Genomic DNA, 26,404 nt, shown 5'->3' on the forward strand with positions numbered 1-26,404 from the left:
ACCACCATATTCAAGAAGACATATATTAACTTAGATGAACATTATTTGTACGCCATTTTTTATTAAATATACCCCATTAACCCTTTAAAATCACACTGAAGTGGGATGTATTCAGTAAAAAATGGGGTACAAATAATGTTCATCATTAACTTATTAAGGTTAAACCAAAAAAAATATTATAATTCCGCAATTAACTGAGATCAAGAGAGATGGAGAAAACCTAAAAAAAATATACCTGATGGACTTTGACGTCTAATACACACAAGAAAGAGCTTCAAAGATGGGAATTTGAAAATTATAAATGTAAATGAGTGAGTGATCAAATACGATATATAACTATATATATGTAGAAAAAATAGGAGCAATTGTAGAGAAGAATAGAGGTAATATTTGGTGTGTATGTATATTGATTTAACATTACAATTACAACCTCGTATATATAGGGATCAAACATTACACCCTAAGACAAATGTTCCATAATTTGAGGAGCAAATTATGGGACAAAAGTTCCATAATTTGTTCCATAATTTGAGGAGCAAATTATGCCATAATTTGAGGAACAAATTATGTCATAATTTGAGGAGCAAAGTTGGCCATAATGTGAGGATTTAATGTCAATACTCCCCCTCAAGCTGGATCAAGAGGATTGATTGAACCAAGCTTGGACAATAATCGGTGAAAATGACCAGAAGACATAACCATTGTAAAAACATCAGCAAGTTGATCATGGCTTCGAGTGTAAACTATTTGAATAACTTGATTCTGAACTTGATGACGAATAAAATGACAATCAACTTCAATATGTTTTGTGCGTTCATGAAACACGGGATTAGCAGCAATATGCATAGCAGCTTGATTATCACAAAAAAGAGTCATAGGAAGACTACTTGGAAAGCCCAAATCTGCGAGCAAACTCTTAAGCCATATTAGTTCACATGCACTGGATGCCATTGCACGATATTCAGCTTCAGCACTAGAACGAGCAACCACATGTTGTTTTTTGCTACGCCAAGAAACAAGATTTCCACCAACAAACATACAATAGCCGGAAGTGGACTTTCGATCAAGGGCATTTCCAGCCCAATCAGAATCACTATATCCTGTAATCCGTAAGTGACAGTGCTTAGCTAGAACTATGCCACGACCAATAGAACCCTTGAGATAACGTAAGATTCGTTTGACAATGCCCAAATGGCAAAGAGTAGGAGCGTGCATGAACTGGCTAACAAGACTTACACCATAAGCAATGTCAGGTCGAGTAATAGTGAGATAAATGAGCTTACTAACCAACCGTTGGTAATCACTAACTCCTTGTAAAGGTTCACTGGATGTATCAAGATTTAATTTGCTATCCAGTGGAGTGGATGCTGGTTTTGAATTCATCATTTCGGTTTCCTCTAGCAAATCAAGAATATACTTCCTTTGATTTAGAAATAAACCTTTGCTGGAAACTGCCTTTTCATTGCCAAGAAAGTAATTTAAGGAACCAAGATCCTTAATAGGAAATCGAGATTGAAGAGTGGTTTTGAGTTGAGAAATAGTATCAATACTATTCCCAGCAATAATAAGATCATCAACATAAATTAGGACCACCACTATAGTATTGGAAGAATGACGAATGAACAAGGAAGAATCAGCTGTACTGCGAGAGAAACCAACCTCTTGAAGAACGGTACTTAACTTGGCGTGCCAAGCACGCGGAGATTGTTTCAACCCATAGATTGATTTGTGTAGGTGACAAACCAAAGAAGAATCCGAACTCTGTGGATGTCCTGGAGGTAGTTTCATATAGACTTCTTCTTCAAGATCCCCACGAAGGAAAGCATTTTTGACATCCATTTGACTCATAAACCATCCACAATTTACGGCAACTGAGAGGAGAGTACGCACTGTATTCATCTTAGCAACAGGAGCAAACGTCTCTTTGTAATCCACACCAAAGGTTTGAGTAAATCCCTGGGCCACAAGGCGAGCTTTATGCCTGTCAATGGTGCCATCCGAGTGAAATTTAGTTTTATATACCCAGCGGCTCCCCACTGGTTGTTTTCTAGGAGGAAGTTTAACAACACTCCAAGTCTGATTTTCAACAAGAGCTTGAAGCTCTTCACCCATAGCTTGTCGCCATATTTCCTGAGAATTTGCTTCCTTGAAATTCTTAGGTTCATGAACAGTAGAAATAGCGGTGAGAAATGCCACATGAGCTGAGGAAAGACGATGATAAGTGACATACTTGGAGAGAGGATGACAAGCAGAAAAAGTGACGTAATCTTGAAGTTTTGTTGGAGGGATGCGGATTCGAGTAGGATTCCGTCGAACCAATGACGGTGAAACCTCATAATTATTAGTGGAAGCAAGCACCTCATGATTATTAGTGGAAGCAAGCACATGCACATCTTGGAGATTCTCGGGTTGTTCGGCTGGAGGATTTTCAACCAGATTTTCAGCCAGCACATTTGGAAGGAGTTCAGCCTGTCCAGTTGGAGGATTTTCAGCGGCCTGGTGCGGAACAAACTCAGCAATATTAGGCTTGTGAGGAACCCCTTCAGAAATAATCTAGGATATAGGCAAGGGAAACACGTCCTCTAAATCATCTTGAGAATTTGTATAATAAGGTGTTGCTTCTTCAAACATAACATCTCTGGAGACAAATAATCTTCGAGAATCAGGATGATAACATTTATACCCTTTCTGGGTCGAAGAATACCCCAGAAAAATACACTTAGCAGCTCTGGCATCAAGCTTATCACGATGAGCTGCTTGTATATGCACAAAGCAAGTGCAACCAAATACTTTCAAGTGAGACACATCAATAGTTTTCTCCTGCAAAACTTCAAGGGGAGATTTAAAAGACAACACTCGGCTCGGAAGCCGATTAATGATATAAACTGCTGCTAATACTCCATAAGACCAAAAAACTTTTGGAACATGCATGTGAAGCATCAAAGCACAAGTTTTTTCCAACAAGTCTATATTTTTGCGTTCTGCTACTCCGTTCTGTTGAGGAGTACCAACACAACTAGTCTGATGCACAATGCCATGAGAATATAAATATTGTGTCATATTTTTAGACATGAATTCTGTGCCATTATCAGAACCAAGTGTTTGAATTTTAGAGGAAAATTGAGTCTGAACAAGCATATGAAAATCTTTGAAGAAATTCATAACTTCACTTTTTGATCTCAACAAGTACACCCAAGTAACACGTGAGAAATCATCCATAAATGTAACAAAATATTTAAAACCATCAATTGATTCAAGAGTAGGTCCCCAAACATCGGAGTGAACAAGTTCAAACATTCTAGTAGTTCTAGAAGAAGAAGACACAAAAGGTAATCTAGTAGATTTTGACAAATGGCAAATTTCACAAGAAAAATAATTGGTATCAACATTTGGCAACAATTTAGTGAGAATATTATCTGAAGGATGTGCTAAACGTTGATGCCAGAGAACATGATCTGCCGAGGAAGAAGGAAAAAACGAGACTTGAGTACTTTTGCTAGGTTGAAAATTTCCTGAGATGTAGTAGAGACCTTGTAGAAAAAATCCTCTACCAATGATCTTCTTGGTGACAAGATCTTGAAAAAGCACCTCATGAGGAAGAAATATAACACAACAATTTAACGCTTGAGTGAGTTTTCTAACCGAAAGTAACTTGACTGGAAAAGATGGAACATATAAAGCCATTGAAGTCACATCTTTAGACAACAATTTAAGTTTACCTTCACCAAGAACAGGAACACCATTCCCATTGGCAATTGACACATGGGATGGAGTAGAAAATTTTTTGAAGTCAGACAAATTGGTTAATTTATTTGTCATATGATCGGTGGCACCAGAATCAACAATTCAAAAATCATGCACGGTATTAAATTCTATAGCAGTAGAGAATGCACTGAAAATACCTTCAAAGTTGTCATTGGATTGATGTCCCGAGTCTGATAAGAACCCAGCAAACTTACCAAGGAGGGTTGTGGAATTAGAGTGTCCTATACCAGAAGCTCCATGTATTGAATTTGAGGTGTAATTTACTCTTCCCTTCTCCTGAAGATAGGTTGCAAACTCATTTATAAGGGAAATTGGATTTGAGGTGTAATTTACCATATCTCCCTGTAATGTTTCTACAACATGACCCGCTCCGATACCATGTAGAAAAAATAGGAGCAATTGTAGAGAAGAATAAAGACAATATTTGGTGTGTATGTATATTGATTTAACATTACAATTACAACCTTATATATATAGGGATCAAACATTACACCCTAAGACAAATGTTCCATAATTTGAGGAGCAAATTATGGGACAAAGGTTCCATAATTTGTTCCATAATTTGAGTAGCAAATTATACCATAATTTGAGGAACAAATTATGCCATAATTTGAGGAGCAAAGTTGGCCATAATGTGAGGATTTAATGTCAATAATATACAGTAGAAAATTAAAGATAGTAAATGTAAATAAGTGAATGATTGAATCTAATAACATCCCATAACACAATTAATGATAATATGGCTGGTCAAGCTGTTATCACAATAATAATAATATGTCATATTTGTAACTTTATAACTCAGCCATTTTTTTCCGTTTAATATCTTACCATATTTTATTTTCAAAATTTTTTAAACAATTGAGCACTCACAGCCACAATATCTGGGGATTTTTTATTTTTTTATTAAAAACATAAATAAATGCAACTTTAACTGACCGTATATGGAAATTTTGGAAAAATCTTTTATTATTATGAAACCCATAATAATAAATTTGGTTAGTTTTTAATTTGTTGGGCCTATTACTTGGTCTTTTAATAAATAAAGAAAATCAATGCCAAGACATAGAAAGCGTGTGAAAGCATCCAAGTGAAGAGAGATTTCTACATATACTGATTTTTTCCCCACAAATCAAGTGATACTTTGTTAATGATTAACGATACTTACAGAGTAAATATAATCAAAGCAAATACCTGCAAAGAATAAAGTTGCGGGTAGAAGGAGCACAAGTAAAGTAGAGCCACTAGGGAATCATAGGAATTCAAAATCACTGCAAGCAAAGAATGAATTCAACTTTAACAGTATGATCTGTTGAACACAACACCACACAAAGCTAGAAACAAAAATTCACATAGCCACGTAAAATCCACAACACCACTTGCCCACTTGGGAACACATACACCACACATCCACAAGACTCTCCTTATATAAGATCATCGCATACATCCACAAGACTCTCCTTATATAAGATCATCCCATACATCCACACAGACTCCATAATCGTAGGAATCCAATCAAATCAACGAAATTATAAAGTTAAAACAGATAAAAAAATATTGGACATACCATTGCCAAGTCTTTTGTATTCTTTAGTTTGGGTTATCAAAGACTGGAAAATGGACTCAGAGATTAAGAGTAGTAAGTTGAGAATAAAGTATGAAGGTAGATTTGCAGAGCAGAAACACAATGGAGAGAAATGTGAAGGCTGGGGATAGAAAGCTAGCTATATATAGACAGAAAGCTAGCTAGATATTAGATGGAGTAGAAAAGTCATTGCGAAGACATAGAAAGTGCGTGGAAGCCTCCAAGTCAAGATGAAAATGTACAGCAATAAACACGAAATACCCAATACCATTCTGATATGAAAAGAAATTGCAAAGACTTAGAAAGTAATTGCAAAGACTTAGAAAGTGCGTGGAAGCCTCCAAGTCAAGATGAAAATGTACAGTAATAAACACGAAATACCCAATACCATTCTGATATGATAAGAAATTGCAGAGACTTAGAAAGTAATTGCAAAGACTTAGAAAGTGTGTGAAAGCCTCCGAGTCAAGATGAAAAAGTACAGTAGAAAGAAAGATAGAGTAGAGAATTCATTACGAAGACTTAGAAAGGGTGTGAAAGCCTCCAAGTCAAGATGAAAAAGTAAAATGAGTTGCATTATTGGCCATCTGGGTCCCTATGCTTCTAAAATCAGTGAGTTTCATGATTGCGCATGGTATAGTTACTTTGATAAAAGAAAGTAGGAGTATCCGGTCTCTCTCTGCTGCGCTATAGATAAATCGGGGGAAATATCGAAAATCTCCATCTACTTTGCAAAACCGTTCGACTAATCCCTCTACTGTGAATAATGGGTGAAAATATCCCCTCATAGTAACTTTTGTTATAAAGGTGTTAAGGATGTAGTAAAGCACTGAAGCTGAATTTATTTAGTAATTTGTTATTTGTTTACTCGACGACTACGTGTCTTTGGCAATTGAAATTTGGATATGTGTCCACATTTTTTTTGTGCAATTTAGAATACCTAACTCATATGATTTTGGAATGTTTTCAAAATTATTATTTTAGGGGCAACAAAACACCTATACTTTAATTAATGGGTTATTTAAACCCATGTAATTTTGATAAATGGGTCGAATTATATTTTAGGGGCAACAAGTAATTGCTTATTGTCATAAAAAAAAAGCCAGCTAGGAAAAAATGGTCGCATAAGATGAATTTAATGGTTGAAGGCTTGAAGGGTTAACAGAGCTCATTCTTCGAAGTACGTGGTCTTGAATGACCCAAAAAAAAAGGCTCAGTCGAACTGTTTTGCAAAGTATGAGAGTTTTTTCAATACTTCTCCCTAAATTAGAGATTCAAACAATTTTGAAAAAATAAATAAAAAGTTTATATTTGTGTCTTGATTGGTTTTACAGATTCAATGATAGTTTTTTGATCGAAATAAAAATCAAATTCAACATAGCAATTCTGAACCTTTGAACATAAATCCCAAAATACCCAGTGCCTCTTTTGATATCGTCAAAACACAATCATAGGAATCCAATCATAACCTTATCTTTACTAATTCACTTGTCAACAAAATATTTGCTATTTAGATTCCTTATATGCCCGTCTATCTAGACAGTTGTCCAACTAACAACGCAAATAAAATTGCATTGTCAGCTTAAACTTTCAAAAGTCATTTTACATTTCTTTTATCTTATTACTTTTGGGTCGGTTATATGTTTTTGTGAGAAAATTAATAAAAATTTATTACTTTTCACCATTTATTTCTTTATAGAATCATACGATCATCAATTTTTATTGAATCCATTTTTTGGACAGAGCTAGTCTGCCACTGTAGCACTGAGGGAAAAAGACAAATAATCATCTCCATTATTGAAGAGAACCAAGAAAACGTGTGTTATCCGTATGGGGACCCAGCCTATGAAAAGGAAAAGAAAAAACAACAAAAGTGTAATTTTTCTTTGGATAGTGGGTGGGAAATTGTATGGACAATTACGTGTTTTTTTCTTTAAACTTGGAGAGGAGTGTCGTTTTTGAGAGTAGTACTGCAGGACTTGTAGCGCCGATGGGTAAAGGTAGTCAGTGAGAGGGTCCAGTATAGGGTTTTGTTGGTTAGTTCTTGGGTTCAATAGTTCATCTCTTTGTAAATCTTCCTCAGATTAGTGAAACTCTTCGTTATATTCCACCCAAGAATGTAGATAAATTATGCCGAATCTCGTTAAATCTTATGTCAAATTTATCTCTTTTGTTTTTGTAGATTTTCTATATTCAAATTTTATTCGTTAATTGATGTTTTCACCGGTCAGAGAGACCCTCTTTAATTTTTTAAGAAAAGATGTTTACAGGGACGAGAACGAGAAAGATTCGAGACCTCCTACGTGTTGGTAAATAAAAACCACCTCTCGACCTTATCAGAGTAAACAATAATTTCCAATCAGGTCGCCCCTTTCCTTGAAAAACTTGAGGGACTAAGGTGGCAGAACCTCCTAGTCTATGAAATAACAATTTCTGCTTATATGAATTAGGGTTCATTTGGCATTAACTTGGTCATTAGCTTAAATCTTTAATAACAGACACTCTCGAATCCTGAGTAACTGAATTCTCCATGGTCAAGCACTGACCTGCAAGTGTATCATCAAAAGTCCACATTTAGTATTTATGAATAGTATTTTCTGTTTTCCTGACATGATAGCTCAATCAATCATCAAAGCAAATGAAGCATAATTACCATAAGAATATCTACTAAAAATCCTATAAGCTAGCGTTAGCTATAAGCTTACCCAAATAGCTTATTTCATAGCTTATAAACTAGTTTATTTTGACAATAAATAAACTCTACCAAACAAAGTCAGTATCGTATTTGCCTGAATTCATATTGGAGTCGTGGATTGACTTATCGATGATGATGATAGTGCGAGTGTGTGACACACATTCGTCGGTGCACAAAGACAATTGTTAATCATTGACATACTTGGCCTAGGCCTAGCCCATTAAGCCCATTAAGCCCATTATATTGAGTGGTAGGGCCCATTGTAATAAAATTACAATAGGTCTCGCACTAACACTAGTGTAACAAAAAAATTTATTTCCATTTTTAAAAATTATAAATGTGTGGTTTTTATCGTAACGGATTCAATCATGCATTTTTTGTTACAAACAAAAACTAAATTTAACATGAAAAATACATGACAATTCTAAACCATCGGTGTAAACTCAAAATATTTGATGTTTCGATTGCGATGAATTTGATTTATGTTTCAAATAAAAAATATATCATTTATTTGTTATGATAAATACTTCATATTTATGATTTTTAAAAATAAAAATTTTTGTTTCACAAAAATTGTATTGCAGCGAGGCCTACTTATCCCCTTCCAGATCTGGACTGTAGCCAAACCCTCGAGCTTGCTTTTCTTCTCACCCAAAACCTTTTTTAACTCCGCTAACTTGGAATTGACTTCCTCTCCCTCACTCATCGCAGAGATTAGATCATGCTGAAACCCGGAAAAAAAATTTTGATGACCCATCTTGGCTTCCTCTCCCAACTCATTGGCTTAAGTTTTTTAGTAAATTTTTTATTAATAAAATCAGTACATACAGTTCGGAATATTCATTGATAAAATCAATTCTAAAATTTTCCTTCTAAACTATTTGGGGAACTCTCGTCCAGATGGGTCATCAAATCCAAGGTAGATTTGTCGACCTGCCGAACCACTACCAGTAGTCTTTCCCACAACAGGATCAATGGTGAAGATCCATATCTGAGCCAAACAGGGTTTCTCACCTGGCGAAAATCAATAGTTCTTCAGCTTTCTCAGAAGCTCGCTCGTGCGAAAAACTTGTGAGGCGGCCCAAAGATGATTTTCGGTTACCTTCCTTCTGTTGCAGTAAATATAGATTCATTCAACAGCGATCCTGTCTTATTGATACGGGAGTTCAAAGGATGCATATGACATTTAAATGAGAGAGTGGCTCATTTATTATCAGCTTTCAAATTTATATTTGAAGAGAAATGACAATTAAACTAATCAAATCCTTTATACTTCTTTGTTTAGGCAGGAATTTCCATGCACACAGCTCCTCCTCCAGAAAACAAGTCATTCCTTGGCCTTAAAAAATGTAACTCAGCTTGGTTTATTTACATCGCTATCTAAGAACTTTCCCCTTTTGTAGCCTAATTGATAATTACCAAGAACAATGGTTTTTCCATGACAAGCACACAAAAAGACAAGTATATGATGTGCTACTACTCCCTCATTATTGATGCAGAGGCTACTGACTGTAAGCTTGACTGCCTCACAAATCAACACAAACAACTCACTCTGTGATTCCTGCAACTCACAGTCAACAACCAGCAATCCAACCAACACAGGAAATAACACAAGAGTAGTTGAAATACAAATCCAGCAGCACAAGAATCAACTGAAAACTTAGATGAGAATCACACACACAAAATCTGATTTTTCATTCATAAACATCCAAGAGATACAAGCCCTTTTGTTCTAGAAAACACACGTACAGAAGACAGTACAGAGCAGCTTCTAGACAATATATCCTAGTCATACATCTGTCATAATCTAACATACATTCATTAAACAAATTACAGTAAATTTCCTAAACTAACCTCAACATTCCTACACTCCTCCTTGAGGTTAAGTTTAGACATCCCCAGCATGGTCTTCAGCTGCTCAAATCTCTTCCTGTGCAATGCCTTGGTCAACAAGTCTGCTAACTGCTCATCAGAACTGCAGTGCTTCAATTTAACATCACCTTCTTTTTCTGCTTCTCTGATAGCATGATATTTCACCTTAATATGCTTAGTCTTGCCATGGTGCACTGGATTTTTGACAATTGAAATAGCAGATTGATTATCACAGAAGATCTCAGTAGCACCTTCAAGAATAAAACCCATATCAACCAGAATTTTCCTGAGCCAAATAGCATGATTTGATCCTGCAGCTGCTGATATATATTCAGCTTCTGCAGTAGATTGTGCTACAACCTCCTGCTTCTTTGAACACCATGAAAACACATTCTTGCCAAGACAGAACACATAACCACTTGTACTCTTAGAATCATCAAAGCTGCCAGCCCAATCACTATCAACAAAGCCTCTCAAAGTACAATCATCATCCCTGTTGTACTTAAGGCCACAATCCACAGACCCCCTCAAATACCTCAGCACCCTTTTCCCTGCACCAGAGTGTATTTGACTAGGAGAATTCATGAACCTAGAGAGTAGGCTGGCTGCATACATTAAATCTGGTCTGGTAGCAGTCAAATAAAGAAGACTACCTACCAAACTCCTATAGGATGAAGGATCAACCTTCTCTGCTCCATCATCCTTTGAAAGTTTCTCATTCACCACAAGAGGTGCTGCCACAGATTTGCATTCCAGCATTTTAAACTTCTTCAAGACTTCAAGTGCATACTTCTTTTGAGACAGAAAAATACCATCCTCACTTTGATGAATTTCCATGCCCAGAAAGTATGACATAACACCCAAATCAGACATTTCAAATCTATTTTTCATCACTGTTTTGAAATTTTCCACAGAGGATAAATTCTTTCCAGTGACAAGAAAATCATCCACATACAAGGACACTATCAACTGATCATTCCCAGGCTTCACATACAGAGTTGGTTCATTACCACTCCTCACAAAGTCATTTTCAGTCAAATAAGAATCAATTTTAGTGTACCAAGCTCTTGGTGCCTGTTTAAGGCCATAGAGAGCTTTATGGAGCTTGTACACCTTATTCTCTTGTCCAGGAACTTCATACCCTTCAGGCTGCTCAACAAAGATATCTTCTTGAAGCTCACCATTTAGGAAAGCAGATTTCACATCCAAATGGTAAACTTTCCAACCCAATTGTGCTGCAAGTGCAAGAATAAGTCTCACAGTATCCAATCTGGCTACTGGAGCAAATGTATCACCATAATCTTCACCTGCAACTTGAGAGTACCCTTTAACCACCAATCTAGCTTTATACTTAAACACTGAGCCATCCGGGTTGAGTTTGGTCTTATAAACCCATTTCACACCAATCACTTGTTTATCCTGTGGTCTTTCAGTAAGCTCCCAAGTGTGATTTTTATTGATCATATTCAACTCTTCTTCCATGGCTGAATTCCACTCCAGGAATTTTGAAGCTTCTGAATAACCACTAGGTTCAACAACCACTGCACAACATCTTTCATATACCTCAGAGAGAGATTTATGCTTCACCACTGGCCTGTCATCATTAGAATCTAAGCCAGCAATTTCATCAGACTTTTCAGAAGTGACACTAGTAGGTACATACTCCTCCTGCTTGTCAACACTCTTCTGAATTGTCTGTTTATCCCAATCCCAATAGGACTGCTCATCAAATACAACATCTCTGCTGACCTGGATTTTCTTACTCTCCAAGTTATAAATTCTATAACCTTTAGACTGAGATGAATACCCCAGAAATATCCCCAAGTCAGACTTCTTATCAAGCTTTGACCTCTTCTGTGAAGGAACATGTGCATAACAGATTGAGCCAAATATCCTTAGATGCTTGGCAGTAGGTTTGATTCCAGACCAGACTTCAATTGGAGTCTTCTCCTTGACAGATTTTGATGGCAACCTGTTAAGGAGATACACTGATGTGCAGACAGCTTTCGCCCACAGAAACTTAGGCAATTTCTTCTCAAACAATAAACATCTTGCGATTTCTAAAATGGTTCTATTTTTCCTTTCAGAAACCCCATTCTGTTGGGGAGTATAGCTCACAGTGAGCTGATGTACAATCCCTGAATCCTCACAGAACTGATCAAATGCAGTTGAAGTGTATTCAGATCCATTATCTGACCTGATGGCTCTAATCTTTTTTCCACTTTGCGATTCAACCATATTTTTAAACTTCTTAAACACAGTCAAAACATGAGCCTTGCTGCTCATAAAATATACCCAGCACATTCTACTGTAATCATCAATAAACAATACAAAGTACTTGTTTTGTCCGAGAGAAGGAATTGACATTGGTCCACAAACATCTGTGTGGATCAATTCCAATTTATCTTTGGCTCTCCAAGTACTCTCAGTAGGAAATGCCTCTCTGTGCTGCTTCCCAAACTGGCAAGCACTACACACATGCTGGTCCAGAACGATTTCAGGCAAATCCCTCACCATTCCACCATCAGTAGCCAACTTTAGAGAACCAAGATTACAATGACCATATCTACAATGCCACAAAGTAGTGTCATCTACTCTAATGCTCAAAGCAAGCTGTTTATCAGAATTAGTATAAAGAGGAAAACAATTATCCACCAGCTGCACTGTAGCAATCTTACTGCCATTAGGAGCAAAGATAGTACAACTACAATTTTTGAAATCCAAAGCATAGCCTTTTTTGAGCATTTGAGCAACACTCAACAGATTATGCTTCAACTGAGGTATTAAAAGAACATTAGAAATTAGCTTGGTACCTTGTTTAGTACACACAGCCACTGTACCCCTTCCAGCAGCTTGCACAATTTGGCCATTACCAAGTTTGACCTTGGTATTCACAGATTTATCCAAGTTGGTAAACATATTTTCATCTTTAGCCATGTGACTAGTACAGCCACTATCCAACAGCCAAACATTTTGACCAGAAACCTGAGAGTCACACATAGCCATAAACAAAGAATCATGAGATTGTTGCTTCTGATCATCAGAATAATTTGCCTCCTGAGAGACAGTAGCACCACCACCACTTGATGTTTGACCCTGATTCTGCTTTGCTCTACAACTCTTTTCAATGTGGCCAAGCTTGTTACAAAACCTACACCTTGGCTTCCCATATTTCTGCCAACATGTCTTTTCAGGATGGTTGGTCTTCCCACAGTGAGGACATGGAGGGAACTTGCCCTTTTTGGAAGAATCTCCTGAATTGGAACTGTCAGAAGTCTTTCCTTTACCACATTTCTCAAAAAATTTCTTCTTTCCCTCCTTAGAATTCTGCTGCTTACCCTTGTGCTTAGCTTGAAAAGCACCTTCCACCATATCATCCTGTCTGAAACTAACCCTCTGCTCATGTGCTTGCAATTTACTACAGACTTCTGAAATAGTCAATTTCTTCAAATCACAACTCTCCTCAATTGCAGAGACTTTAGCTTCAAACCTCTCTGGTAAGCTAATTATTATTTTCTCAACAACTTTATGCTCCAATATATCTTCTCCATATAACCTCATTTGACTAACTAGTTCATTCAACTTTGCAAAATACCCCTTAATGGTATCTGTCTCCTTCATTCTCAACAACTCAAACTCCCTTTTGAGAGTCAACAACCTCTGTTGTCTTACCCTCTCACTTCCCTGAAACTCTTCAACAAGCTTGTCCCAAACCATTTTTGCAGACTTGATCCCTACTATTCTAGGGAACACCTCATCAGACAAGGCAGAGTGAAGGAAAGTGAGAGCCTTGAAGTTTTTCTGCTTCTGCTCAGCCAACTCTTTCATCTGAGCAACCCGTGGATTTTCAGGTTGTGAAGCAGGATCATAACCCTCTTCAATAACATCCCAGAGATTATGGGCCATGAGAAAAGCCTCCATCTTTACACACCAAAAATCGAAATTCTCACCTGAGAAGATGGGAGGTGAAGGCAGTGAAGAAGCTGACATCTTTGTGAACCCAGAAATCAACTCAAAGTCACCACAGCCCCTCAAGAACAGATGCTCCGATACCACTTGTAAGCTTGACTGCCTCACAAATCAACACAAACAACTCACTCTGTGATTCCTGCAACTCACAGTCAACAACCAGCAATCCAACCAACACAGGAAATAACACAAGAGTAGTTGAAATACAAATCCAGCAGCACAAGAATCAACTGAAAACTTAGATGAGAATCACACACACAAAATCTGATTTTTCATTCATAAACATCCAAGAGATACAAGCCCTTTTGTTCTAGAAAACACACGTACAGAAGACAGTACATAGCAGCTTCTAGACAATATATCCTAGTCATACATCTGTCATAATCTAACATACATTCATTAAACAAATTACAGTAAATTTCCTAAACTAACCTCAACATTCCTACACTGACTTCTTCCAATCTTCCAAGGGGAAAAGACAAGGATTCCCCCTCTCCTCGTTTCTCTTTATAATGTGTATGGACGTACTCAGTTGTATAATTGATAAGAGTGGCTGATGAGGGCGCTAAGATTGACGAGAAGCAAATCAGTTAACTGTTTCGAATCTTTTATATGCAGATGACAACGCTGGTCATGTGTGGTGCAGAGGTGGATCAACTCTTTAATATCAGAGCATTACTACTTGGCTTTGAAGCTATCTCTGGTCTGAAATTAAACCTCAGGAAAAAAAGATCAATGATTCCAATTGGTGGCATCCCAAACGTGAACTATCTAGCTACAATTTTCGGTTGGGACATTACTCCCCTGCCTTGTAAGTATTTCGGTCTCCCCATTGGTGCTAAATATTGTTTCAGGTATGAAAATAAGCTCGCACGCCAGTTGGAAAAGAGTTTCCAACTGGCAATTAAGGTTTTTCAAGTTTATCCGAGCAAGAAGCAGTCACCCCAGAAGAAGTTGCAATCGAACACAAATCGAAAATCAAATTTGTAAAATTTCAGTACTAGTTAACAAAATCAGATGAAGTAGACCTCGAGAGAATCTCACAACGTGATTAAAGAACGCCACAACACGCTTCCAGACTGATATAGCACTAGCAAGATATAGGATTCTAACACGATCGAACCCTCAGAGAAATAAGATTCAACACAGAATCCCAATAGTTGAAGAACTGTCGTCTTTTATTTAAGAGAAGAAAATTGAGGATAAAAGTCTGCCCCAACAGTCCTAACACAACCTATTTATATGTAGGGTTTAAATGGCAAAATAGTAAATAACAATTAAAAGAAATTAATTAAAGCCAACAGGTTTAATTCAAGCTTCCAGAGTCTCCAGCCCTTTCGTCTTCTTTTGCTGACTTGATGCCTCATCATTCACCTCCACTTGTGAAGAATTCAACCCCGAGTGATGATCAGGATAGCCAAGCCCACCATCTGGTACATATTGGTATAGATCAGCAACATTAAAAGTCTTGGAGATATTTCCCATCCAGCTGGGTAGATCAATAACATAGGAATTGTCATTAATCTTCCTGATAATTTTGAATGGCCCATATTTCTTCTGCGTCAGTTATGATATGCTCCAGCTGATAACCTTGCTTTACTGAGGAATACCATGACATCGTCTCCCACCTCAAAGATCTTAAACCGTCTATGTTTATCTGCTGCCAATTTGTATTTTGCATTGGTACTTTTAAGCTTGGCCTTCACGTCTTCTTGAACCGCCTGAATTTGCTTGGCAAGATCCTCTGCTGTAGCACTAACCCCTGGGAGCTTTGGCAACTTCACCAAATCCAATGCATGATTAGGGGCTTTTGCATATACTATGGAGAATGAAGATCTACCTGTAGCACTGTGAACAGCATTATTGTATGCAAACTCCGCTTATGCGATGGCAAAGTCCCATTGCTTCGGCCTGTCCATGCAAATACTTCGGATTAAATTCCCAAGGTTCGATTGACAACCTCAGTTTGGCCATCTGTTTGTGGATGTGCGGTACTGCTGAAGTTCAGAGAGGAGTCAAACATCCTCCACAAAGTGATCCAAAAGTGACTAAGGAATTTGGTGTCACGATCAGATGTAATGGTCTTTGGTACCCCATGAAGTCTTACAACCTCCCTGAAAAATAGCTTGGCTGTTGCAGTAGCATCCGCGGTTTTCTTACATGGCAAAAAGTGCGCCATCTTGGAAAACCTGTCAACCACAACAAATACAGAATCCATACCTCGTTGAGTTCGCGGTAAACCCAACACAAAATCCATTGAAAGGTCTTCCCAAATAGCATTTGGAACTGGCAGAGGCATGTAAAGTCCTGTGTTTTGGGTTTGTCCCTTAGCTGCCTGACATACATAACACCTTGCTACAATGTTTGTGACATCTCTCCTCAATTTTGGCCAATAATATCTTCCCTTAACAGCTTCAAGAGTTTTGTCCCTTCCAAGGTGTCCTGCTAAACCTCCACCATGCAATTCTCTAATGACTTTCTCACGAAGTGATGTACCTGGAAGACAAAGCTGTTCACCCTTCATAAGAAACCCCTCATGAATAAAGAAATCATCACATGGCTGCTGGTTTGTACACAGCTCCCAGATCTTCTTAAAATCTTTATCATCAACATATAACTCCTTTAAACTATCAAACCCAGTAATATCCATTCTGAGAGTTTTCATCAAAGTAATCCTTCTACTCAATGCATCAGCTACTATATTTTGTTGTCCCGGTTTATGGATCAATTTATAAGGAAATTTATAAAGGAAAGCCGACCATCTAGCATGCATATTACTACTCAATTGCTTTTGATTCCCCAAAAATTTGAGAGCTTGATGATCAGTATAGAGAACAAACTCCTTAGCAATCAAATAATGCTGCCAAATCTTCAATGCCCTTACAACCGCATAAAACTCTTTATCATAAGTAGACCACTTCTGCCTTGAATCACACAATTTCTCACTAAAGAAAGCAATTGGTCTCTTTTCTTGTGACAAAACAGCACCTATGCCAACTCCACTAGCATCACATTCCACCTCAAACAACTTATCAAAATTAGGTAATGCCAATACGGGTGCTGTACTTAGCTTTTCTTTAATCAAGGCAAAACTTTGTTCTTGTGTCTCACCCCAATTAAATTTTCCCTTCTTCAGGCATTCAGTAATAGGAGCAGCTATAATACTAAAGTTTTTAATAAACCTCCTGTAAAAGGTTGCCAAACCATGGAAACTCCTCACATCGCTTACATTCTTAGGGGTGGGCCATTCCCTAATAGCTCTCACTTTCTCCTCGTCCACGTGAATTCCATCCTTACTCACAACATATCCCAAAAATAACAAACTTTCTGCCATAAAAATACACTTCTTTAAATTAGCATAGAGCTTGTTTGCTCTCAATACCCCAAATACTTCCTTCATATGCCCCACATGCTCTTCAACAGATTTGCTAAAAATAAGTATGTCATCGAAATACACCACAACAAATCTACCAATGAAAGGTCGAAGTACCTAGTTCATTAACCTCATAAAAGTGCTCGGTGCATTGGTGAGGCCAAAAGGCATGACTAGCCATTCGTACAGTCCATCCCTAGTTTTAAAAGTTGTTTTCCATTCGTCTCCAGGACGAATTCTGATTTGATGGTACCCGCTTCTAAGATCAATCTTGGTAAAGATCACTGCACCTGAAAGTTGATCAAGCATATCATCCAATCTAGGAATTGGAAATTTGTAACCAATAGTAATCTTATTGATGGCTCTACTATCAATGCACATCCTCCAACTCCCATCCTTTTTGGGTGTTAATAATGCTGGCACTACGCATGGACTCATGCTGGTCTGAATGTGCCCTTTTTTCAACAATTCTTCTACCTTCTCCCTCAAAATCTCATTTTCTCTAGGACTCATCCTGTAATGAGGCAAATTAGGTAGACTAGCCCCAGGAACTAGATCTATATGGTGTTGTATATCTCTCATAGGAGGTAACTCATTGGGCAACTCCTCAGGGATTACATCATGAAACTCCTCCAATAGCTCTTGCACCTCAACTGATAATATATTTTGATCCAGATCCTTACTCTTCACCTCTCCTTTTACTATCAACAATTGCACCTGTCGGGTACCCTTGCATTCAGCTATGAATTCGGATGGTATATGTGTGATTGTGAGAAAAGTCTTCTTCTTAACTTTAGAAGCTTTGGGCAAGTTCTTTCCTCCAATTGGCAACAATGTAAACTTCACTCCCTCTTTCACTAGCTGATATGTATTCTCCCTACCCGAGTGTGTTGAGTTCACATCAAATTGCCAGGGTCTACCAAACAAAATATGGCAAGCATCCATATCAACAATATCACAATAAACCACATCCACATACTTACCAATAGAAAATGCCACTCTACAACGTTCAGTCACTTGAATTCCGCCCACTTCTTTTATCCATCCAATGGTATAAGGATAAGGATGTACCTCAGGGATCAATTGTAAGTTTGTTGCTACACATCGACTGATAATATTTTCCTAGCTCCCACTGTCAATAATGAGATCAAACAATTTCCCATTCACTGTACACCTGGTGCGAAATAGTTGGTGCCGTTGAGTCCCATCCTCACTTTTTGATGACAACATCAATTTTCTCACCACACAAGCACATTCTTCTCCTTCATATTCACTTTCTGGGTCTTCTTCTCCATCAGGTTCACAGAACACTTCTCCATCATCAGCTTCCTCTTCCTTCTCAACTACATTTACCGACTTCCTCTTTGGACAATCACTTGATCTGTGTCCCACTTCATTACATTTAAAACATTTCAGGGGAAAAGGCTTGGCATAGGGATTATTTTTAGAAGGATTAAAAGCTGTGCTTTTATTGGCTGCACCCTTACTGTAGCCTTCATTCACATTTGCTGTATTAGTGTGTGTGGATCGTTGTGTTGCCTTCCCTTTATCAGCAGTAAACTTGCCATCACCACCACTATATCGACGGTAGTTGTCTGTGCGAGTCTTCTCCTGTATCATTTTCTCAGCTTTTAAAGCTAAGTTTATAGCCTCCTGAACACTCATCACCATCTGAACTCCAATCCTATCACGAATAGCAGGATTCAAGCCACTCAAGTACCGCGCTGCTTGCTGGATGTTACTTTCTGACAATTGATTCCGCTCCGCCAGTCTCAAAAACTCCGAAGTATATTCATTCACAGTCTTGCTCGCTTGTGAACATCTTTGGTAGGAATCAAAGAGGTATTGCTCATAATCTGGGGGTAAGAATCTCCCTCTCAACAATTGTTGCATTCGACGCCAAGAAGTCACAGGATTGCGCCCTTCTCTTCTTCTAGTTTCTTTCAACCGATCCCACCATACTGATGCTCCCCCTTTGAGCCTATAAGCCACTAATTTAACCTTTCTATCCTCAGGGATATCCGCATATTCAAAGAACCTATCAACCTCCATCAGCCAATCCAAAAATCCCTCAATATCTTAGTCACCGCTAAAAGTGGGTATGTCTACTTTCAACTTATACTCATCGTCCCCTCTGTGATTTCGTTGATAATTTCTCCTTTCACCACGTTGTCCACCACCGCCTAGTTCAACCTCTTCTTCATCACTGGTATCTCCTTCTGGTGCAATTGGTCGTCTATGATTCACTGGAATAGGTTCATTAACGGGTCTGCCGAGGTTAACTCGTTCGGCCTGATCTGCTTCATTCCCCACATTCCGATTACCACCAACCAATAATAAGGCCCGCAATTGCTCTTGAATGTTTGCCAATTGACGTTCCATATTACGAGTTGTAGTGCCCTGTTCTTCGATTGCTCTCCAAACAGCGTCCAACCCCTGATCTCCATCACAAGGCTGACTGCTACCGCTGGTATCACGCTTAGCCATCTCCCTCAGGCGAAACCTGCTCCGATGCCAACTGATATAGCACTAGCAAGATATAGGATTCTAACACGATCGAACCCTCAGAGAAATAAGATTCAACACAGAATCCCAATAGTTGAAGAACTGTCGTCTTCTATTTAAGAGAAGAAAATCGAGGATAAAAGTCTGCCCCAACAGTCCTAACACAACCTATTTATATGTAGGGTTTAAATGGCAAAATAGTAAATAACAATTAAAAGAAATTAATTAAAGCCAACAGGTTTAATTCAAGCTTCCAGAGTCTCCAGCCCTTTCGTCTTCTTTTGCTGACTTGATGCCTCATCACAGACCAGAAAACCTGAACAGTTGAACACTAGAAGCCTCCCAATAATGCAAAAAGGGGTAAAACATCTGTAATTGAGAGTAATCTGCCACACACTAAAGCATGTCATCCTTCCAAACCCACGGGAACCTACAAAAACTGCGGATAGGATATTGCAAATCAATGGATATTGTCATATTTGATTTGTAAGCAAGCACAAATATGGTAAGAAAATATTCGGTGGTTCAGAAAACAACTTCAAACGAGGCTTGCTTACAATCACATAAATAAAGAACACAAACATACTTGATAATATAAGTGACTTAGACGTGTTAATGCACCACAGCAAAGCATTCATTCGAGAAACCCTTACTGCACTAGCATGAACATATTATGCTTTTCGCTCGCAAATGACACAACAAACTTGTGAACCGCATCATGTATTTTGATGTAACCATTTTTTTCAGCCTATAATAACAAACATGCGGATCATTATCTTCAAAATCATCAAGGATCCTGCAGTAGTTCAACAAATCCTCAATGGCATATAATTAGTATTTAACGGTGAACCACAAAGCAAGCACAACTGTTTTATTACATTACTTCTCACGTGATTGTAACTCAACTCCAGAGCTGAATACATTCGTGCATCAAATTCATCATTTCCAAACTAATCTAATTGTTGTAAGGCTTCTTTCCAAGTATGTAAATCCCTTTTATTTCGCAGGCATCTTGCAATTTTCTTAATCAAAATTGGCGAACCTCCACATCTTTTAGCTATTTCAATAGCAATAGGATGCAAATACTGAAGTTTGACGACATCCCCTGCCATTTTTTCAAATAAATTCCAAGCCTCCCCATCATCTAATGCATCAACCTTGATCGTCAAACTATCAGGACCAATCTCGGTTAATAAATGCTCATCTCTAGATGTCATCAATATTTTGCATCCTCTGTGGCCATTACCGAAAGGTATTCCTAACTCTTCCAGATCAAGCGTTGCCAAAATATTATCAAGAATCACTAGAATTTTTGTTTCTTTCAACAAACGTTCACGTAATTGGTTGGATCTCCCAGAAATTGTCCCCACCTGAAATTTGAAGCCTAAGGCATCTGCAATTTCTCCTTGAATCCTCCTCAAGTCTGGATTTGAAGATACCTCCGATAAAACCATCACATCAAAAATCATGTCTACATTGGCTTGTTCAGCAGCTTTCTTCACAAGAGTAGTTTTACCAACACCACTCGTACCCCAAACACCAATCATGTTGACATTAGGATCTTTTAAGGCATTCATAATTTCTTCCAAATTCCCTGCTCTTGATTCGAAGGTCTCATAATCCTTGATGGTTGTAAAGCGTATTCCTTGTGGAGCAGGACGATATGAAACACTTGGAAACTGCTGTGCCAACAGAAGATTGACTGCGGCCTTTGATAAGTCCTCAGCTTTCTTGCTAACCTGGTACATTGCCTTCACATTAGGACATAACCCAAACAAACACCTCCTCTTAGCCCTTTCTGTTTCCTCGAAAAGACGTTCTGCTTTCTCATTAATTGTTGCCTCGCTCTGCTGCCACTGTTCAACGTCCCCTTCAATCACCTCCAGTTTTCTACTATTGGTTGCATCATCAACAGCATGCTCCGTTCTCTCTCTCTTACGTTTCAGACTAGGGAGTTGATCTTTAACATTAGCTACATTTTTTTCGAAGTTGTACACATAACTAATTTGACGTTTAATCCATTTTACACCTCCAAGCTCTTCAGCAAAGGAAAAAACTTTCTCAGCCATTTCCCCTCCGTGCTCTGCAACATAGGAAAAAACTTTCTCGGCCATTTCCCAGAAGTTTTATTCTCCTTACTTTTGTCTTGATTTTCTGAAAGTTCAACACGGACTGAAACAATATCACTGCCTATAATAAGATATGAAAGTAAATGAGAAAAACTAAGGAGAATTTTTTTAAAAAAAAATGCTTCTATATATTCATAAATCAAGTGGTACTTCGTTGATGAATGATGAGTAATAATAATGGGAGTGATAATAGAATGAATGACAGGGGACTCGCGTACTCGAAATTTACCATGCAGGACAAAGTTTAATGTGGGCGTGTGTCAGATGAAATAATGTGATTCGTGCTTTCTCTGACTATATCAACAACTGCACCAATTGCATCAAATTCATGCAATCTTTAGGAATCAATTGGAAAATTCTATGTATCCTCATCACCTATATTAATGTATATGCAAGTGAAAGGAATTCAAAGAGAATCAATGCCAAGACTTAGTGAAGAGAGGCTTCTACATATGCTGATTTTTTCCCCATAAATCAAGTGATACTTCGTCAATGATTAACGATACTTACAGAGTAAATATAACCAAAGCAAATACTTGTGAAGAAGAAAGCTGCTGGTGGAAGGAGCGCAAGTAAAGCAGAGCCACTAGAAAATCATAGGAATCTAAAATGACTGCAATCAAAGAATGAATTCGAGTTGTAGAGTATGATATGCTGAACTCAACCATACACAAAGCTAGACACACAAATCCACATAGCCACATAATATCCACAACACCACTTGTCCATTTGGAAACACACCACACATCCACAAGACTCTCCTTTTATAAGATCAACGCATACATCTAGCGGTGGACCCAGCTTCTCCGGTGTATGGGATCGGGTTTATATAAGAATTGAAAAAAAAAAAATTACGCCTCCGAAATTTTTTTTTGGTTATTTATTAATTATTTATTCAAAAGTACGGAAAATAACACTAAAAATCAAAATATTATATGATAGAAGTAACTAATAATTGAAGAGTGAATTATTGGGCCTTTTGATAAATGATAAGGATTCTACTATGACTCTATTAAAGAATAAGTTACGGACCTTTAAAATACAATACTAAGGACTCTATCAAATGGTAAGTTATGGACATTTAAAATGCAATACTAACAATTTATAAGACTAGATTAAATCCATTTATTGAGCCTTTAAAATTAATACAATAATTTATAAAACCAAATCCTTATTGGGCCTTTTAAATTTCTTATGGGTTTATGGACTTATGGCCCAATTATTATTAACATTCTAATTCTAAGTCTTTAAGAACTAATAAGAGTGGGGTCAAAATAAAAAATTGAGTGGTGTCAAAAATCAATTTTATAAGTATGTATATGAAAAAAAAAATTTACTAGTGTCAACTGACACCACAGCAGCACACTTGGGTCCGCCCCTGCATACATCCACGCAGACTCCATAATCATACGAGTCCGATCAGAACGACGAAATTATAAAGGAAAAAAAAAAAAAAAGTAGTGGACATACCTTTGTCAAGCTTCTGTATTCTGTAGTATGGGTTATCAAAGACTGGAAATGGAATCAGAGATTAAGAGTGGTAATTAAGTTGAGAATAAAGTATGAAGGTAGATTTGCAGAGCAGAATCACAATGGAGAGAATTGTGAAGACTGGGGATAGAAAGCTAGATACTAAATAGGAGTATAAAAGCCATCGCCAAGACTTAGAAAGTGCGTGAAAGCCTCCAAGTCAAGATGAAAAGGTACAGCAATAAACACGAAATACCCAATATCTTTCTGATAGAAAGAAAATTGAAGACTGGGGATAGAAAAGCTAGATATAGAAAGAAGGCTAGATACTCGATAGAGTAGAAAAGTCATTGCGAATACTTAGAAAGTGTGTGGAAGCCTCCAAGTCAAGATGAAGAAGTACAGCAATAAACATGAAATACCCAATACCTTTCTGATATCAATTCGATATTTGTTTGAGATAAAAATATAATTTCAATGAAAACACAATCATAATTAATTTTTTAAAAATGTAAATTATAAAAGTGTGTAAATGATCAAAATACAATCATAATCTTATCTTTACAAGGGGTCGGCATCGAACCGGCCCGGCCTGACTTTTTCAGGTGACTCTATTACTCTGGTGACTGGTGAGGTGAGTGATGACTGGTCTTGGTTGATTGGCTCTCTGCAAGACTTCAACGGGTAAAAGCATTGAAGTAACAGTAAGAGTTGAGATGAGAGACAGAGAGTCCAGAGAGACAAAGAGAACCAGAGAAATGAGAGGAGTGAAACAGTGAAAGAGAGTGGGCTTTTTTTGGGCTGGGCTGGGTCCCAAAAGTCTAGCCCAAGCCTGCCCGTGTATAGGATCAGGCTGCCCAGGCCAAATATAACTTCAGGCATGGGTCGAGCTTTGATCCGCAGGCCAAATGGTGAGGCCTAATTTTTACTAATCCACATGTCAATAAATATTGGTATTTAGATTCCTTATCTGCCCATCTATCTAAACGGGTTCCCAACTACTCGACCTAGATAAAAACTGCATAGTTGGCTTAAACTTTCAAAAGTTATTTTATAGGATCGTGATTCACAAGTTCATCCAGAAGATTTAGATAGGGTAAGTCTCAATGCCAGTCGTATAGGATCGCATTTGCTCATGATCCCCACGGACCCGAACTTGAAGATGTAGATATGATAAGTCCTTACACTAGTCATATAGATATGTTCATGATTCTCATGGCTTTGCTCTTACTCGATTTCTTCTTCTCACCATTAGCCTCTACTTCGAGAGCTTCTTCTTTGCTATGAGTTCTTTTTGAGGAAGCACAACTCGACTATATGAATGAAGTCGATCGATTTGTGTTGTTGCAACAGTCATAACTCTAGATTTAATGAAATACATATTTGTGTGGTTTCGAAGAAAGAGATGAAGTGAAGGAAAGGGAATGTTGGAGATAGAAGAAAAGGGGAGATGAAATTTCAGAGGAGAGAGCAACGGAAAGAATGAGAGAGAGTGATGGAGAGAGAAGAAAGATAGATGAAAAATATTAGGAGGAGAGAGAAACAGAAAGAATGAGAGAGAGTGACGGAGAAAAGAAGTAGCAAAATAGCAAAAGTACGTTGAATTTTGTTTCTGTTTTTTTCTTTTATAGTGAGTTGGCAATTACGTGTGGTATTTGGTTTTGTTTTTTCTTTATGAATGGAGAGGAAATGCAAGGAGGTTGCTTGAGAAACGCTGTGTTGGGAACAGCCGCCTAGGAAGACTTTCAAAATTAGGATTTACACCCATACTTTGGTTCATAATCTTTGCTGCTACTGATGATCTATATTCATTTTGTCATCATGGGTATCCCCATTATATTATCGTTAAAATTTTGGATGATGCCTTGCTAATATTATTGGATATGCATTCTCTTTGTAATGTTACAGTTTCAAACTGTAACATAGATCTATGTTACAGTTTTAGATCTGTAACATAGACATATGTTACAGTTTTAGATTTGTAAAATTTCAGATATGAACTCGGTACATCTCAAATTACGATCTCATGTCTTATATTACATCTCAGATCTAAGAAGATGAAAAATAAGAATAATAAAAATAAGAAGATTGAGGATAAAAGAAACGAAGAAGATGATTGTGGAGGTGCTACGGTGGTGGATGAGCAATGGTGGAGATAGAAGATGGCGGTAGTGGAGGTGGAGGGTGGCATTGGTGGAGGCGGACAGTGGCAATAGTGGAGGCAGAGGCAGAGGCAGAGGTGGGAGTGATGAAAATGGAGGACAAAATTCTTAGATCTAGGTATTCTTACATTTATGACTATTGAAGAAGAATGACAAATATAATAATATGAAATTATTAACTTTTTAAGAGAAGTACCTATGTGAAAAAGAGATTTTTAACTGGACCTATGTGTCCATAAGTTGTCAAAGTGTTACTTATATGGCATTTGCTATAAAAAAAAATTTAAAATTTGGTTACTTTGTTGGGACTTTGATGAGGTCTTTTAATAAAAATAAATCATTGTCAAGACTTAGATAACATGCGACAGCATCTAAATGAATTAGGTAAGACAAGGCAGCACTCTTACTACGTAAATGAAGAAATTATGTTGGGTTAGTTGTATGGGTTTATGATCAGGTCTTTTAATAATAAAAATTATTGCCAAGACTTGGAAATCATCGAAGTGGTGTACCTCCACCTCCACTAGGTTCAGAGGCCAATTGGCCATCTGGGTTCCTCTGCTTCCAAATAATTTAATAATTATTGACTTGCATTATTGTGCCACTGCAACACAATCGTAAAGTCACTACTTGTGCTCAAGTCTAAGAAGGGGAGCCTACACATCAATATTCCTTGGAGACAGGCCCACTAACAGGTTATGTGCTTACTTCTTAAGGTTTATCCAGGAAGGCTATGAACTAAAGTTTACTTTTACGCTGATATAATAAACTAATTGCCATCCAACATTTGTAAAATGATACAATTTAGTGACTTACTGGACCTGGGCCTCTGGAGGCCCATTCAGGCCTACTGTATTGTATCAAAATATTGTGTTACTTATA

General features: G+C 37.6%; 2 protein-coding genes across 3 annotated transcripts in view; both read right to left on the bottom strand.

The window, feature by feature from the left end:
* The window catches only part of LOC119992686 (probable disease resistance protein At4g27220), a 34,720-nt gene extending 29,046 nt beyond the window's left edge, over positions 1 to 5,674 (bottom strand). The window contains exons 1-2 of the mRNA XM_038839481.1: positions 5,330 to 5,674; positions 4,957 to 5,033 (exon numbers count right to left, since the gene is read on the bottom strand). The gene's annotated coding sequence lies outside the window, so the exon portion shown is untranslated. The remainder of the gene's footprint in view (positions 1 to 4,956; positions 5,034 to 5,329) is intronic.
* A 14,899-nt stretch (positions 5,675 to 20,573) lies between these two features.
* Positions 20,574 to 24,796, bottom strand: LOC119993320 (disease resistance protein SUMM2-like). Of its 2 annotated transcripts, XM_038840396.1 has the most exons (3): positions 23,361 to 23,398; positions 22,401 to 22,503; positions 20,574 to 21,915 (listed from the first exon to the last, which is right to left on the bottom strand). In XM_038840396.1, the coding sequence occupies exon 3, from the start codon at positions 21,873 to 21,875 to the stop codon at positions 20,712 to 20,714; it is 1,164 nt and encodes a 387-aa protein (XP_038696324.1). In that variant the 5' UTR covers positions 21,876 to 21,915; positions 22,401 to 22,503; positions 23,361 to 23,398; the 3' UTR covers positions 20,574 to 20,711. The 2 variants fall into 2 exon arrangements, with proteins under 2 accessions (XP_038696324.1, XP_038696325.1); XM_038840397.1 differs by lacking the exon at positions 22,401 to 22,503 and having other exon boundaries at positions 23,361 to 24,796.
* Positions 24,797 to 26,404: the final 1,608 nt, after the last annotated feature.

This window comes from Tripterygium wilfordii, chromosome 23 (genome assembly GCF_013401445.1).
Source record: "Tripterygium wilfordii isolate XIE 37 chromosome 23, ASM1340144v1, whole genome shotgun sequence".
NCBI lineage: Eukaryota > Viridiplantae > Streptophyta > Magnoliopsida > Celastrales > Celastraceae > Tripterygium > Tripterygium wilfordii.

Coding starts and splice junctions, on each gene's coding strand:
- LOC119993320 (XM_038840397.1), bottom strand. CDS start 21,875: ATGGCCGAGAAAGTTTTTTCCTATGTTGCAGAGCACGGAGGGGAAATG.